The following is an 18,553-nucleotide window of genomic DNA, read 5'->3' on the forward strand; positions in this document are numbered from 1 at the left end:
CTCTAGAGGGCAGCATTGACATTCAGTGTTATCTATTAAGGCAGAAAAGGGTGTTTTGTTAGTCAGTTTTAATTGATTCATTTATTATGTATGTCATGTATACCTTCACGCTAATTACCTTTAGAAACTTTGCCATTTTTGACTCATATACGAAGTTGAATTGTTTAGTCATATTAGCCTATCAGTAGCCTACAGTTGTTTCTTTGTGCCATAGAAACAGAATAAATACACAAGCATTAAAAAAAAAAAAATTACCAAGCTATACTTTCGCTTAGAAATGTTCATGTACTGCTTTAACAGGTCGTACGTGGGTATAACTGTGTATAATATTACCATAGGTGAGGAGCGCGTGTCTGGATTGGTGCGCGCAGCTGTCACTCAAATTCTCCGTCACTCCTTCTTTAGTTTACGGGTTAATCTCTATGCGTCCTCCTCACTGTGTGCAACCGAGATGACATGAGCAACCAGCAGTTTACACAGAGTAACAGCTGACAATGTGATCATACAGGTAGGTCTTCCATTTACATAGTATTGATTATGCGCATCTATATTCTTTCAGTGCCCAATTTAACAGGATTTGCACATTATTGGTTGACTATTTATATTTATATTTTTTTTACAGAATAAAAACAACATGTAAAGACTCAAAGTTTCCAGCTTTTGCTTTAGTTGAGGAGCGATTTGACATTCGTGTTTCTGGAAAGGCGTGCCCTTTATTGTCGGACGCGAAAACATCGCAATCATGCAGCAATCATTTTGATCATCGCGGCCACCCCCGAGAGCCGTGAGTACCCACGTTCACCGCCCTCGCCACGAACTTCAGCGCTGTGCGCAAAGGCGCAAACGGGACATCTGGAGAACTTTTACGCACAGGTGAGGCGCAGCGACGGCGCGCTGCATGCAACACGAATGATAGACGTGCAAATAAACTCTCGCCCGACTGAAAAATACTTTTCTTGAATTATTCAATGTAATTGTACCATTTACTTCTTGCATCCGTTCATGTGATACGGCCAAAGCGACCTGATTGTAGGACTTCATAACAAAGATCTGTAGACTAATCACTCGCCATGGAAGAGAATCTAAATAACTTGAGCGTGCTGAACTGGGAGCAGGTGAAGCGTCTGGATGTCATCCTTACCGAATCCATCCCCATTCACGGCAAATGGAACTTCCCCACTTTGGAGATGAAGCCACGGGATATCGTCAAAGTCGTGCGATGTCGCATGGAAGAGCGCAAGATTCACGTCCGGGAGGTCCGGCTGAACGGTTCCGCGGCCAGTCACGTTCTCCACGAGGACAGCGGTCTGGGCTACAAGGACTTGGACCTCATATTTTGCGCGGATCTGAAAGGAGAAGTGGAGTTCCAGACCGTCAAGGATATCGTTCTCGACTCCCTCCTGGATTTCCTGCCTGAAGCTGTGAATAAAGAGAAAATCACACCAGTTACATTAAAGGTAAGCATTTAGTGACTTTTATTTGTTTTAATTGAGTTGTAACCAGGTGTTCTGCTTAGTTTAAACCTTTTTACATGGGGTTTTGGGCACTTTTCAGCTGGGAGACCAGCTAAAAAGTTAAGCAAACCTGCTTAGTCTGGTTTAAGATGTTTTTTTAAGCAAGGTAGCTCAAAATCCTGGCTAGTAATTGAAAAGTTGTGCGTTCAAACCTTGCAGGAGTTGATTCATCACCCTCCAACAAAGCACTTAACCTCAGGTTACTCCATCAGGACTGTTCCTTAATTTAAGTGTACTGTCACTATGGATAAGAGATTCAGCTAAATGACTACTTAGTAACTGATATAATTCCATATGTTTAATGTGTTAAATAAAGGGGAAGTGTAGGACATGCTATAATTTGACACTGACTGGACCTAGACATGCCCTAGAGAGCGTATATTAGATTTAAGCTGCAGTGAGATAAGGACACTGGTAGTAAAAACGCTGGTTTCTACTACAAAGAGGATTTCTCTAAACCAATTTACGACGGATCCGCTTTCTCCTCTGTCTACTCAGTGTATGCAAAGGCAGACATCCTTTTCATGTATGCAAATTAGGCTGATATAATTTAAAGTAATAGCGATGTAATGGAATGCCTTTACTGGATATGCAAAGTGACTTTACAATGACAAAATTAGCAGCTGTAGTCCTCTGCTATTGACAGTATGCTGTTTTCTTGCATACATTTCAAAAAATGCAGAGGGGAATGATTTTTAATCATTATTTATTTGTCTGCTTAAACATTTCACATTGCCCTTTTGTGCATCTCCATCTTTTAATGTATTTTAACAATTTTCATTAAACAAATCTTCACGCTCACATTGTCCTCCTCCAAACCTTTTTTTCTCTTTCCTCAGGAGGCTTACGTGCAGAAGATGGTGAAAGTTTGTAATGATTCAGACCGCTGGAGTCTAATCTCCCTCTCAAACAACAGCGGGAAGAACGTTGAACTGAAGTTTGTGGATTCCCTGCGGCGTCAGTTTGAGTTCAGCGTTGACTCTTTTCAGATCCGTCTGGACTCCCTCCTCCTCTTCTACGAGTGCTCTGAAAACCCCATGGCTGAGACATTCCACCCCTCCATCGTGGGAGAGAGCGTTTATGGAGACTTCAACATAGCCTTGGACCACCTGCAACGGAAACTGATCTGCACGCGAAATCCAGAAGAGATTCGGGGTGGCGGCTTGCTGAAGTACTGCCACCTGTTGGTGCGAGGTTTCCGCGCGGCTTCGGAAGCCGAGATGAAGCTTCTCGAACGCTACATGTGTTCCCGGTTTTTCATCGACTTCTCAGATGTGGCGGAACAAAGGCGCAAGTTAGAGTCATATCTGCAGAATCACTTTGTGGGATTAGAGGACCAAGTATGAGTACCTGACCACCCTGTACAGTGTCGTCAATGAAAGTACAGTATGCTTGATGGGACACGAAAGGCGACAGACTCTGAGCCTCATCACCATGTTGGCGGTACGTGTTCTGGCGGAGCAGAATGTAATTCCCAATGTGGCTAACGTCACTTGCTATTACCAGCCTGCACCGTACATTGCGGATGGCAACTTTAGCAATTACTACATTGCTCAGGTGCAGCCAGTCTACGCCTGCCAGCCCGCCCACACATTCTCACCATGGTTGCCCTGCAACTGACCAACTGTTAACTCACATTTTGTCCAACATGTCTAATTAGAGCACTCGCCTAATGAGACCAGTTGACAAGTCTGTATTTGTGTGCTCTGCAATGTGAGAAAAACCCAAGACTTTCCCAATTGGCTGCTGCCAGCTCGCTGCAAGGAGAAGCTACAAGCATGCCAGATGAAAGAAAGGGAGGGAGAGTGAAGTAACTTGGATTCATTCCCATCGGGCAGCACTTTCAATGGCTATGTGCCAGGCCTACAGAAACACAACACTGGCTGAGAGGAAACACCATGTAAAACAAAGGGACTATCTTTGTGTTTGTGTACATATGTTTGTGATAGACATACTTGAAGAATCAAAGATGTCCTGCATATTGTGTTGAAAGGGCAGACAGATTAGCAAGAGAACACTTTTCTCAAGCCAAGGATATTCTCATAGATACCAGATACCCAAAACAGATTATCAGTTAAGTGCCTTAAACTGAAATGAAAAAAATAAAAAAAAATTAAAGTCACTCTGCGAATGACCCCAAAGTATGTTAGTCAAGACATCTTTTTGGAGTCACATATGAGTGAAGGTAGTGTACAATAGCAAATGGATGACGAGTTTTAAAGGCCACTTGATCGTGAACTTCCAACTGATAGTTGTAAGACCTATTTCTTATAATGTATTCATTTGGGGGTCTATATGAAAGTGTTGCATAAGAAGCTTTTTTCATCCGAGGCACTGGCAAGATTCATATACCTGTAAGACTGTACATATGAGTTTTTCCACAGCTTCTTGTCTCATCTAAACTGACCTCAATGTACTGTTGGCTCAGTGCTGGCTTAGCTCAGATTAAAATGTCCAGGGCAATGCCATTACATCTAAGGCAGAGAAGTAAAACAGGTCGAGGCCGAACAGGAAGAGAATTAATGAAAGTTGTTTAAATCCAAATTATTGTTATATCCAGGTTACCTGGCGTCTTTCTGAAGGCCTAATTATCGCACGGCCACCAAATCCAGAGATTATACCTTTGACACATCTGACCTGCATAACCTGGGATTAAGACCAGCAGAGACATAGCAGTGAGAGGCAGAAGCTCATTTAATGGAAGCAGAACATATACCAAAGATATTCTTGATATTCCTCAAGATTGTGAAGCAACAATACTTGACGTAAAAACATCTACATGCTGTTGGAACTCAATGCAACACAATCCCCCAGTTGAATTATTCCAAAGTCTGAATCTTGAGTGCTCTGACATATGTTGAGGCCCTGTCCCCAATGCTACTAATTCCACACTTTGGTGACGCAATACTGCATAGACTGTCCAGTGGAAGTCCAAAGGTGTGGACTGGGCAAAAGAGGGGCATTTGGGGCACTTGGGAGCACCTTTCAGAAACAAAAATGGGACACCTTACGGTCACATGCCTGAAATGGGCATATGTTAAGGCCCTGTCTCAAATGATCCCCTAAGCCCTTGCGGTCCTCAGCAGATTCTACACTCTGGTGATGCAATGCTGCATAGACTGTCCGGTAGTAGTCTAAAGGTGCATACTGAGCAAAAGGGGGGGCGTTAAGGGCACTCAGGAGCAACCTTCAGAAATAAAAAATGGTCACTCTACGGTCACATGCATGCGATGGTTGCCACAAATCTACAGGACAGTGAGTTGGGATAGGGCCTGAGAATGTTACATGTACTTATGGATAAATTCGCCCTAACTGATCATACAGAGATGGACACATTCCTCCCATACGCTCAAACACATATAATCATATCTCTTATTTTTCTACCGATTCTTCTATTTTTGTACATTTTGATGTTTATGCTAAGGTCTTGGTTAAGACCTTACTCTAATGCTGTGAAAAGTACTATGTTTTATGAGTCGAAAGACCCGACCAAGCATTAGTGCAGCAAATTCTCAACAAACATTGGTGTAAATTTTCATTTCGAGTCATTGCATTTGGGTGCCCACACAAGCGTGAATGTCTCAGTCTGTGTGTTTTATCTTCTAAATTAAACTTTTATGTGAATTCAGATGTGATATTCTGAGCTCACTACTGTCAATACTGCAGTGCATAATGTATTTGCAAACATGAATGACTCATTAAATGGTGATTTTAAAAGTTACATTAGCTCAGTGATGTTTGTTATCAACACGACGTCACACACGCCACTATTTAACCCTGATCTCTTGTTGTTTGTCTATAGATTATCCCTTCTTGTTGTGGGCTTTTAACAAAACCAGTGCACAGCATGGAATACATGACCTGCTGATAAGACCAGCATTTGCTGTGTTTTGGATGGTTTTGCTGGTTAAAAGTATGCTAGACCAACACTAGCAGTTCCTAGCATGAACAAGCCAGGCATAAATGCCGGTATAAGATGGTCCTTTCATCAGGAAACTGTAGAAAAAAATCTACATTTCACAAATGTAGCAAATTAACACTTTGTTAACATAAATTTAAAAAACCCAGCATTTAACTGAACCGTTGATGTCTTATGCTTAGAGTAGCAGATGGTCAGTCTGTTTAGAGTACATCACCGTTGGCTAAAGGATGCACCAATCTACCTGTTTAACGATTTCTACATATAATCTTCTGTGTTTAATGTACTTTGGCAACGGTACGCCTCTCAACAGACCTGTAACTGTTAGCTAAGCAACACACAGTGCAAGCAGATTTATTGCAGCCTACGTCATGTTGCCGTAGACAGGATATCGCTCCAGCTGTCCCCAACTCTCCCTCATTTACTTTCTCCCTTTTGTACTTTCTCATTAGAACTTGCTGCTATAGCACCCTTGACTTGGGTAAAAAGATAAAAATAAATTCAGATACATATGTAGATTTGGTACCTTTTGATTTGTGCTGCTATCTAAAGTTTGAGTCTCACACATTCTCTTTACATCTTCCTCCCACTGTCCATATTTCCACTAGCAGCCCTAAATAGGGGAAAAAATACCAATTAAACCAGCCTGAGTTGCTTTGCTGATATTCGCCTGGTCTTGCACAGCCCAAAAAGGCTGAGGATGAGTCATTTGTCAAAAAAAATATAGTTCACTGTTGCAGAGTTCTTGTAGCTTAAATAGGAGTTTGATTTTCAGGGAACTCACATAAAAGTTCATGCTATAATGCTATAATGCTATATTTTTTTTATTGCAACCTTAGCTATGAGGCAAAGGGAGTTAACTTAGCTAACACCCACATTAATAGGAGCCTAAATAGTTTAGCTCCTGCTTTGGCATATGTATGCTAGCTTAGCTTGCGCTCCGGGTTTGACTGGATGAGAAATTGGGTCTGAGGGCATGTAACGTAGAGGGGCTGGGCAGGGCTAACATTATCCTCTCGTTAAGCGGCACTTTGAATATGCTATATTTAGCGCTCCATGAGAGGGATATTAACCCATCTCCCCTAATCTGATTAAATGCTTAATAGTCCTGTGCTCAACAGTCTAGGGTAGTTACAACGTTTGGGTTTATGAGTATTGTACTGTAACACATACACCTGGGTGAGAGCACCCTCCCTTACCGTCGAATTAAGATTGTTGGGTCAGTGTGCTCTAAATTTTGTTGAGAGGAGGATACATGGGGGAAAAAAAGAATCAGAATGAAAATGGTATGTTGAAAAAGTTCTTCCTTTCTCAAGTTCACCTCCTTCTCATGCCTTTAGACAAAGCAAACAAAACTTTGCTCTACTAAGCTGCAGTCTTGGACAATTTGTCCACTGACCTAACCTCAAGCTAACCATGTGACATGCTAATTAATCTGACGATCTGTTTTTACTTATTCATTTGTGCCATTTGTATGCAGTTCCTCGTGCTAGGCGATCACTTCCCAAGACTATGAACTGGCACTTCATATGCTATTTTGAGACAACTGAAACCAACAGTCCCACTGTCTGACTTCATTCAATCTGGAGTGCCTCCTCGTGGCAAAAATGACATACTGCATCCTAAATGAACCATGGAAAAAATACTTCAGCTGCTTCGCAATATTGCAACAGATAAATTCATTTAAATCAGATACATCTGTAGGAGTTACAAGGGACATTGAATAATGTTAAATTGTTTATACTTGCAAAAGTCAGAGATGAATCAGAGATGTCTGATTAATGGATTACAGAAATGGTTTTGCACCAGTTCTCGAAAGCCTTGAACGTTCTGGGTTTGGTCCAGATGTCATAAGGTTTGTAACACAATGGATTCTGGTTCTTAACCATACATATAGTTCCTTTTGTACTTTTGGCCTTGTGGACTTAGAAAATGCTCTCTCTTAAAACATAGTTTTCACACAGCAGTCTATAGACAATTGCTAAAATGATCTATAATAATATGTATAATATTCTCTCAGAACACATGGTTATTTTTGAATGGCTTTTGGATTACTGCAGAAAATAAGACAAATGTTTACGATCTCTACATGTTTTAATAATAATCTTGAAAAAATTAACACAAATTGTATGAATTTTGAAGCCAAAAATGCAATTGCGAAAAGCAAAAAGCAAAAGTTCACATGCCTTCAGTGTTGCCAACACTGAACTTCCAACTCTTTAAATCTTTATTTAAAATCGACAAATTGGAAGATTTGTGTCAGAATAGTTTGCAAGAGCATGGTTATAATTTAAACAATGAAACTGTGAAAGCGACTAGTGAGTAGATGAGTGCTCTGTGCGATGACTTTTAATTTCACAGACAACCTCAAAAAGTGTTTTGCAATCGCTTTTTTAAGACACATAAAAGCTTCATGATTTTAGAATTGACTAAATAAATAAATAATAATGATTAGCATATTATTTATGTATTTTATTTTATTTATTATTTTATTTTAATTTTTTGCTGTAGAATAAAATGTGAAAATATCTTGAGCTTAAACACAGACCTTATTTCAGACATGTAACCAAAAGCTCATTCAAAAAGCTCATTGACTTCAGAACAATGAACCGGAAGTGAATAAATGAATGAGCTTTAGGAGTTATTCATGAAAGCAAGATGCTTTCTGCACCCGGACAATGAAGTTATTGTATCCACCCACCAGAGCTAAGTGAACCATGCTAGCTAAATACTGACCCCTTGGTTAGATCTTACATTTGGCTACACCTTAAATACACTATATTTGTTTTAATGATATTTGAAGGATATTTGATAACCACATTCTATTAATTGTGCATTTGGAGTGTGTTTCTGGCCAAACTGTGACATAACTTATTGTATTATGACATAATTACTTGACTGTTATTGTTATTGTACATATGCATATATGGAAAAACATTTAAAAAGTCATGTTTTCAGAAAAACAATCTGTCAGTGATGTAAACCATGAAAACTACAGATGCTGGCATTGCTGTGGACACTGAGCATATGTCCTCTGGTTCCCCCTCTTTCTAACAGAGCTGTTGTTTGGATTTCTCTCTGCGTGAGACAATGACCTCTGACTCTTTACGGATCTTGTCGGTTGGATTCTCATCAGACCAATGAAGAATATTCCAGACAAGGGTATCGCTGTTTGTCTGTGTGCGATAGTGAGAGAGGTCGGAAAAAAAGGAGGGGGTGTAGGGTTTCACAAAATCATAAATGCTCGAGCCAGCAGCGATAATGCAATCTACAGTTTAAAGCTCCAAAAACGTTTGCTGTCATTCAAACATCCCGTCCAAAAGGAAAAGGACTTTCATGATAAAATATGTAAATATTATAAATCAAGTCGCTGATCTCACATCTTGGTTCGCAAAATTTTTTTGCTGTAAATGTAGCTTTAGAAAGCACTCTGAGACAGCCAAACAAGCAGATGTTTTCAACAAAACATTAAAGTTAATGCTGACCGGTAATGAAAATACAGACTGATGAAGGCCTCGAAAGGGAGCGAGAGATGCCGTTTGGGAACCTAGTTGTTAGTGCATGCCGAAAGTAATATTCAGTGCCCACATTGACTGGCATTTTCCTTCTGCTGAATAATAACATGGATGCGTGTACTTGCCTACACAGAGGGTGGGCATCTGTGGCAGTAGACTCGATGGCGGAGTAATGTGAGATGAAAGTATTATGGTGACTGGCCAGACTTCTGCGTAGGAATGAGGGGGCTTTTCCACACCATCTATAAATCTGCTGATAAACGGGACAAGCCGAGCGCAAATCTGGCAAAAGTCACAGCTCCTCCGCACACAGCCATATTCCTGTCTGAGAATGTCATTATGAGAGCCTGCAGAGGAATCAGAATAATATGTCAGCTCGAGGGTTATTAAAGAAGCATACTTGATGAATCTCTAGAAAACACCTGAGAAGATGTGCAAAAATGCATGCACTCAAATACAGTAGTTGCCACATGTAAATATGATGATGATGGATGGACAGATACTGTATATAAATAAATATAGATGGACAGATGCACAGATGTTTAGATAGAGATGGACGGACAGACAGAAGGATAGACAGAAGGACAGAAGGACAGAAGGATAGATAGATAGATAGATAGATAGATAGATAGATAGATAGATAGATAGATAGATAGATAGATAGATAGATAGATAGATAGATAGATAGATAGATAGATACAGAAGGATAGAATGATGGATGGATGGAATGATAGTTGGATGAATCAGTGGATAGATAATGGTTGTACAGATGGAAAGATATATAAACGATAGATAAATGGACAGATAGATTGATAAATAGATGGATCAATCGATGAATGGAAGAAAAGTGAAATGGATGGAACAATGGTTGGAAAGGTAGGTGGGTGGATCAGTGGATAGATAACAGATGGATGACAGATAGATGAATGATAGACAGATGGATAGATAGACTGATAGATACTGTAAATGGATACATGTGGCTAAAAACTGACGATGTGCCACTTCTTAAAATATGATTTTTGCACAACAAATCTGCAAATAAATGCTGCACAAACCTTTCTCCAAACTAACTTCACTTTTGTGAGACATGAATGATTTTCAGTCAAGTGTTTGAATACCTGCATTATCCTCCTTTTGATACTTCCTTCAATGAGTGAGTGTGTGTGCATGGATCTTTAACTCTGTCCGTTTGCATTGTCGGCAGTGATATATTAGTCTCCATAACTCCATAACCGGAACATACGTCTCCTGCCACAGCTGCTCAGTAACTATTTTTCTGAGCCTGTTTGTAGAGCTGGAGTCTTTCTCCTTCATGCTGCAGATGTGCAGGTCTTTGATGGAGGGGAACATCTGGAGCAGCTGGGCAGGAAACAGCGATGGAGAGCACCAGAAAACTGCTGAAATAGGCTATCTTCAGATATCTTCACCTTGCTCCTCAGAGGAGACCTTACTTGTATCCCAAAGACTGATTTATTCAAGGATTATGTGAGATGTCAAAAATAAACTTCACAGAGAGACTTCACCGATGTTCATCTGGCCTTACAGTGCACCTTTCCTCTGAGACAAATCACCAATATGCCAGATAAAGAACTCTGGAAACTACAGTCTGATAATGAATATACAGTGGCCCAGAAAATATTTGGACACTCAAGGATTGTAAAGTTTCTGAATTTCATTGAATTAGAAATATCAAAGCATTTGACTCTTTAAACATGTAGTTTAAAGAGATATAGTACAAATACAGTTTTCAAACGCATTTCACAAAAGATGTTTTATTAGGTTAGTCGGTTAAAAGTAATTGCAAAATCTAGTTAGTTCTGGAAAACAATCTAAAAACAGTTGTTTGCATGGATGGATGGATGGATGGACAGATAAATAAACATGGATGGATATACAGATAGATAGACAGACAGACAGACAGACAGACAGACAGACAGACAGATAGATAGATAGATAGATAGATAGATAGATAGATAGATAGATAGATAGATAGATAGATAGATAGATAGATGAATAGATGGATAGACAGATATATAAACTGATATAGATGGATGATGGATGGATGGATGGATAAATTAACAGATAAATATAGATGGATGATGGATGGACGGATATATAAATAAATATAGATGATAGATAGTTCCTCGATAGATAGATAGATAGATAGATAGATAGATAGATAGATAGATAGATAGATAGATAGATAGATAGATAGATAGATAGATAGATAGATAGATAGATGGATACATTTGTAAAATGATATAGATGAATGAATGGATGGATGGATGATGGATAGATAGACAGATACATACTGTAGATCGATGGATGGATAAATAGATAGATAAATATAAATGAATGGATGGATGATGGATGGACAGATACTGTATATAAATAAATATAGATGGACAGATGCACAGATGTTTAGATAGAGATGGACGGACAGACAGAAGGATAGACAGAAGGATAGATAGATAGATAGATAGATAGATAGATAGATAGATAGATAGATAGATAGATAGATAGATAGATAGATAGATAGATAGATAGATAGATAGATAGGCACACAAACCTTTTTTTTCCAGTCTTTCTCTTAACTCTCACCAATCACATAGGAAACTCTTTGTGGATAATATCTACAAGCGCCAAAATGTCTATAAGCTTCAATCCAATCACCAAAAAAACCTGGAAATGCAATTAATTAGATGACTTTTACCAGAACAAAAGAGGAAACTAGCATTTAAGTGGCCTTGAGACATTCCATAGGTTCATGTTATTTTCCAAAATATATCCATCACTGTGATGAGTGGCTGCAGGCGTTGGTTATTTAATTATCCAGAATGGGTGCACAAGGTCAAAAATGTGCTTGTGTGTTCATATAATGAGGAAAAAGAATATGACAAAGACATACAGCTGGAGATTACACCATTTTTAAAACTATTTCAAGTAAATGTTGTTCTTTTGAACTTTATGTCTATCAATAAAAAAAATAAATAATAAAATAAAAAGTTTCATCATTGATAATAATAAGAATGTTTCATCATTGATAATAATAAGAAATGTTTCTTGAGCAGCAAATCAGCATATTAGAGTGATTTCTGAAGGATCATGGGACACTGAAAACTGGAGTAATGATGAAATTCAGCTCTGCATCACAGGAATAAATGACATCTTAAAAATATATTTAAAAAAAAACAAAAAAAAAACATTATTTTAAATTGTAATAATATTTCACAGTATTATTGTTTTACTGTATGTTTGATCAAATACATTCAGCCTTGGTGAGTATAAGAGACTTCTTTCAAAAACATTAAAAAATCTTGAGTGCTATATTTTTCAAAAAATATTGTAAAGCAGCATAAAACAATTCATTGTATTGCATGTTGCATTTCATGTTGAATGCAGCAAGTGCCATCAAATTTTGATTTAGTAAATATATTTAATTTCAAAATAGTTAATATAGTTGTTTTGCTTTTTTACTTTATTTATGTATTTATTTATTTATTGCAGTTTTGTTATTCCCATCTAATCATATGAAGACAAATACAAAAATCTTGGATGATGGTTTTGTTTTAATTGTCCCACTAGAAATGGACGGTCAAGTGCATTGCATTGTGGGATACAGTATGCCTTGCGGTGTGTAATGTGCTCAGTTTTACCTTCCATTTTCATACACTTATATAAACTCGTATATATGCTGCAGTAATAGTAAGAGTAGTATCACGGTATGCTATTATAAAAATGCCAAATTATAAAGTTAAACTCACCAACAGTGGTTGAAATTGTAACCAGAGTCATAAATTGCAATGTGTTCTTCAGAAGTGTTGACGTGATCTGTCCTATCTAAGAACATCTTGTAAAATAGAAACACGTACCATATTTCAAACTTGTGTTCAAACCACTGCTGAGATGGCTAATGTTTCCTCATAAACTGACATTATCGAATAAAATCCTAGAACAGTATGTACAAGTGTATATGAGCATTTGCAAATGAACTGATCTGTTGTTTTGTCATTCTTTTCACATAGAGTTTGTTAAAAAGCTTGTAATGATTATCTGTCTCTCACAAACAGACACAAAGACATGCTGTATGGTTGTAATTATGCATATAAACGTCTCTCAAGACTGAATAGTGGAAACAGATTTCAATATTTCTCGCTTCTAATGCAATTTCTTCACCCATTTTAGTTCTCCTGAGGCTAATCTCCACTGTCGCAAATCATAGTCTTTATCACACCCACAAAATAACTTGCAAACACCTGCTCGGCCCATACACACACCTGCTCTAAGATAAGTATAGCTTTTAACCATGAGGTAAAATGAAAATGTATCCGGCCCTTGAGAATTTGAGTGATGTGACAGTGAAGTTCTGCTTGAAATTGGTCATAATGTACATGACTTAACTCGCAAATGTACAACCCGAATTCCGGAAATGTTGGGACGTTTTTTTAAATTTAAATAAAATGAAAACTAAAAGACTTTCAAATCACATGAGCCAATATTTTATTCACAATAGAACATAGAGAACATAACAATGTTTAAACAGAGAAATCTGACACTTTTATCCACTAAATGAGCTCATTTCAAATTTTATGCCCGCTGCAGGTCTCAAACAAGTTGGCATGGGGTCAACAAAGGGCTGAAAAAGCAAGAAATTTTGAAAAGATTCAGCTGAGAGAACATCTAGCAACTAATTAAGTTTATTGACGTCAGTCTTGATGTCTTAGAGAGGCAGAGTCTCTCCAATCTGTGAGAGTGCGTAAAAAGATTGTGGAATACTTTAAAAACAACGTTCCTCAACGTCAAATTGCAAAGTCTTTGCAAATCTACAGTGCATAACATCATCAACATATTCAGAAAAGCTGGAGAAATCTCTGTGTGTAAGGGACAAGGCCAAAGACCTTTGTTGGATGCCCGTAGTCTTTGGGCCCTCAGACGACACTGCATCACTCATCAGCATGATTCTGTCATTGACATTACTAAATGGGCCCAGGAATACTTCCAGAAACCACTGTTGGTAAACTCAATCCGCCATGCCATCTGCAGATGCCGACTAAAGCTCTATCATGCAAAAAAGAAGCCATATGTGAACATGGTCCAGAAGCACCATCGTGTCCTGTGGGACAAGGCTCATTTAAAATGGACTGTTTCAAAGTGAAAAAGTGTTCTATGGTAGGACGAGTCCAAAATTGACATTCTTGTTGGAAATCATGGACGCGTGGCCTCCGGTCTAAAGAGGAGGGAGACCTTCCAGCGTGTTATCAGTGTTCGGTTCAAAAGCCAACATCTCTGATGGTATGGGGGTGCATAAGTGCATATGGTATAGGCAGCTTGCATGTTTTGGAAGGCACTATGAATGCTGAAGGGCAGAGGTGTAAAAAGTACTCAAACATTTTACTCAAGTGAAAGTACAGATACTCAATGAAAATTTTGCTCAATTAAAAGTACAACTATCTGGCCAAAAACATACTTGAGTAAAAGTAAAAAAGTACAACTTTAAATTGTACTCAAGTATTAAAAAATTAGAAGTACTTTCTTTTCTCAAAGATATTCAGAAGTTTGGTTAAAGGGAGAAAACGAAACAAATTGCAGTGGCACATGTCAAACATACATATCTAGTGAAACAACAACAATTAAAACGCAGCACAGCTGAAAAAAATAAATAAATACAGGGAAAGGGATTAAAAGGAAACTCCATCTTTTCCACCCTCATGCCATCCCATATGACTTTCATTTATCAGATGAACACAAACTAAAATTTTAGAAAAAAAAAAAAAAGGGACATGTATGGGACATCCAAAATTGACACTCCAAAAACTACACAAGGTGAATGTGACAGTAACTCATGCAACCCCTGCTAATGAATCAGTGTCTTCTTAAGTGAAACAATAGACATATGTAAGACGGATACAAATACTAATTAAACTTGACTGTTATGTTCACTTTGTGTGGTTTCTGAAGTGGTTCTGTCTCCTTGCATTATCTGGACTAAAAATATTTGCTTGTGTTCATCTTAAGAAAGAAAGTCATAAACATCTGGGATGACATGAGGGTCAGTAAATGATGAGAATTTTCATTTTTGGGTGAACTATCCCTTTGAAGAGCAAGATGTGATGCAGAGGCTAGAAACATATTGCAGACAGAACACAAGAACGTGTTGAATTAATGAGGAGAGTAAACATACAACATTAACGTTTTGAAAGGCCATTTTTTTGTGTGTGTGTTGTCTATTCAGTTTCACTGTCTAAAAAGATCATTAATAAATTAATTAATGAGCAAATCATGTAATTCTTAAGATTAAAAAAAAAAAATCCATTGACAGTCCTAATTCCTACTCAGTTTGTCATATAATGACATATTATAAAAGATATCCACCTGGTAAGAACATCACTAAACATGAATTACATTTAATTTAACAAACAATGTTTATTTAAACACTATATATATTCCCACAAAAACTTTGCTAACTCAGTATGCTTCCTCAGATTTGATGGTGAACTTGAAGCCAGACATTTAAGTTAAGTTAGTGACATATTGTCAAGTATGGTGACCCATACTCGAAATTAGTGCTCTGCATTTAACCCATCCAAGTACACACACACAGCAGTGAGTAGTGAACAAATGCACACACACACACACACAGTGAACACACACCCGGAGCAGTGGGCAGCTATTGATCCAGCACCCAGGGAGCAATTAGGAGTTTGGTGCCTTGCTCAAGGGCACCTTATTCCTGGCAGGGCAAGAATGGAACCAGCAACCTTCAGGTCACAAGCCCAACTCCCTAACCATTAGGCCACGACTACTCATCTACCTGATGAAAGTCATAACTGAAGTAGAAATGTGTGTACATGAAAACGCAGGCACGAACGTTTGAGCTTCCATTACCATATTTGATGTGCATAAGATAAAATAAAAAATGTAATGTACTTTTCCAGATTAAATAAAATTGTAAGGAGTAAAAAGTACTGTTTTTTTCTTCAGAAATGTAATCACGTAAAAGTACAAGTAGTCAGTTTAAATTGTACTTGAATAAAGTACAAATCCCCCAATATTATACTTAAGTACAGTAATCAAGTAAAATTACTCCTCTGCTGAAAATTACACCTCTGTTGAAAGGTATATAAATGTTTTAGAGTAACATATGCTCCCCTCCAGATGACGTGTATTTCAGAAGGACCATGCAAAACCACATATTGCAGCTATTACAACAGCATGGCTTCATAGTAGAAGAGTCCAGGTACTGAATTGGCCTGCCTGCAGTCCAGATCTTTCACCTATAGAGAACATTTGGCGCATCATTAAAGGAAAAATACGTCAAAGACGACCACAAACTCTTCAGCAGCTGGAAACTTATGTCAGGCAAGAATGGGACCAAATTCCAACACCAAAACTCCAGAAACTCATAACCTCGATGCCCAGATGTCTTCAAACTGTTTTGAAAAGAAGAGGAGATGCCACACCATGGTAAACATGCCCCCGTCCCAACTATTTTGAGACCTGTAGCAGGCATCAAATTTGAAATGAGCTCATTTTGTGCATAAAATTTTAAAATTTCTCAGTTTAAACATTTGTCATGTTATCTATGTTCTATTGTGAATAAAATATTGGCTCATGTGATTTGAAAGTCTTTGAGTTTTCATTTTATAAAAAAAAAAAAAATGTCCCAACATTTCTGGAATTCGGGTTGTATCAGACAAACATTATACATTGATGATCAGATTAATATATGTACATTTTAAATATAACAACACATATTCATTTTTTAATATTCAAATATGCAATAAAGCCTTTGTATCATATTGGATACACACATTTCTAAGGCTTCTAAATTATCATCAACATGATCAAAACTTTGCTGAAAAACCAATGTACACTATTTACTACATGCCTTCTGTCATCCGATTGATACAGTAGTTCATACTTTTTAAGCAAATAAAAGCCCTTTGTAAAAACACCCCCCTTTGGTGAGTATTAGGTTTACTTGATTATCTATAAATCATTTTATTGAAAAATATGGTGCATCAGGCTTTTGAGGTTAGTTTATTTGTTCATCTCTCAATCATCATTGTATTGCATTTCATTATAGGTTTAAAAGCTACAGAGCTTTGATCATAAAACTAAGCATTTATATATCACCTTACAAAGGTTCAATAAACTGTTCCATTAAAAAAAAAAAATACATTTTTGTTTCATTGGCCAAAAATAAAAGCCTTTTCAGAGGTGGAGAAAGTTACTACATTTTGAGACAAAAATAAAGTACAATTTCTCTGAAATAGTTCTTATTAAGACCAGAAAGGTGTATTAAGAAAGTAAACAGTAGGATATCAGAAGGTCTACAAGATGTATGAACTGGAAGATAAAGAAAGAGATAACTTAACTTTTCTCTTATTGTGAACTTGAACTTTTTTATCTCCCATTGACTCCCTTTTTTCATGCCATTTTCCTCCTCGTGTCTCTTTCTCTCGGTCTGTAAATCTCACGTCCTCAAGCAGCTGTTGGGGAAGGAAGACACACTTATTAACCCATTTCATCTTCGCCAGAAGGAGATGCCGTAAATTCAGCCTCTCACACTCTCCCAGCACCACCCCACGCCGAGCCTCAGACAGTAGAAACATTCAAAATTAACAAATCATATAGCGACTGCACTCCCATGACTGCTCACATTTCTCACATACAGTTCATCATCACTGCCTGACAGATGTGTGGGCCAAAACTTTTTGCATAGCCCCCTTCTATGTTTCAAAACCAAGTGAGCTGCCATGCTGCCTACATAGGCAGTTGTCTACTGAGGAAGCATCATATATAGTAAATATTACTCTTATTATTTTACTAAGATATTTTTGGAAGATATAGAGTGATAACTGATACTTTCCTCCTTGGGTATGAGCTGCATATTCTGACTATATCCTATAAGCCACAAAACGCTGATCAATCAAATATTATACTCAACTAAAACCACAAGAGTCTGGAATTGAAATTGATTTTAGTAGAGTTTGTTCTCGGCATGCTGCTATGCTAATTATGTAACTAAGTTAGATAACTAAGTAACATAATGAATATGAGAAAATGTTACAGTTTTAATTACATGTAAATATTTCCATTGATATTTTTCTGTATGAAATGATGGACTGATTTAATTTATTAATAAAATATTTCTCTTACCTTGTCATCTTGGATTTTTCCCCCCTCACTGACCAAGCTTATTGCAATGCATTCTGGGATTTCAATGTAAAAGAGATTTGGCTAAAACAAGTATAAGGCAGCTATCAGTAAGAATTTCTTGTAAAAGTTAATTAATACTTTCATTCATCAAGGATGCATTAAATTGATCAAAAATGACAGTAAAGACATTTACAATGTTACAAAAGATTTCTATTTCAAATAAATGCTGTTCATTTGAATTTTCTATTCATCAAAGAATCCTAATAATCACTTGAAAATCACGGGTTTCCGCAGAAATATGAAGCAGCACAACTGTTTTCAACACTGATAATAAGGAATAGTATGCTTGAGTAGCATATTCGAATGATTTCTGAAGAATCACGTGACACTGAGAAATGATGCTGAAAATTCAGTTTTGCACCACAGGGATAAATTACATTTTG

At 37.6% G+C, this 18,553-nt stretch overlaps 1 protein-coding gene across 1 annotated transcript; it reads left to right on the forward strand.

Annotated features, from left to right (window-relative positions):
- The first annotated feature begins 436 nt into the window (after window positions 1-436).
- Window positions 437-5,235, forward strand: tent5ab (terminal nucleotidyltransferase 5Ab). The gene is given in 4 exon segments (XM_058763385.1): window positions 437-508; window positions 623-1,457; window positions 2,354-2,850; window positions 2,852-5,235. Coding segments are annotated over 3 exon segments (1,167 nt in total). The 5' UTR covers window positions 437-508; window positions 623-1,070; the 3' UTR covers window positions 3,135-5,235.
- The last annotated feature ends 13,318 nt before the right edge of the window (window positions 5,236-18,553 follow it).

Source organism: Onychostoma macrolepis, chromosome 23 (assembly GCF_012432095.1).
Source record: "Onychostoma macrolepis isolate SWU-2019 chromosome 23, ASM1243209v1, whole genome shotgun sequence".
In the NCBI taxonomy this organism is placed as follows: Eukaryota; Metazoa; Chordata; class Actinopteri; order Cypriniformes; family Cyprinidae; genus Onychostoma; species Onychostoma macrolepis.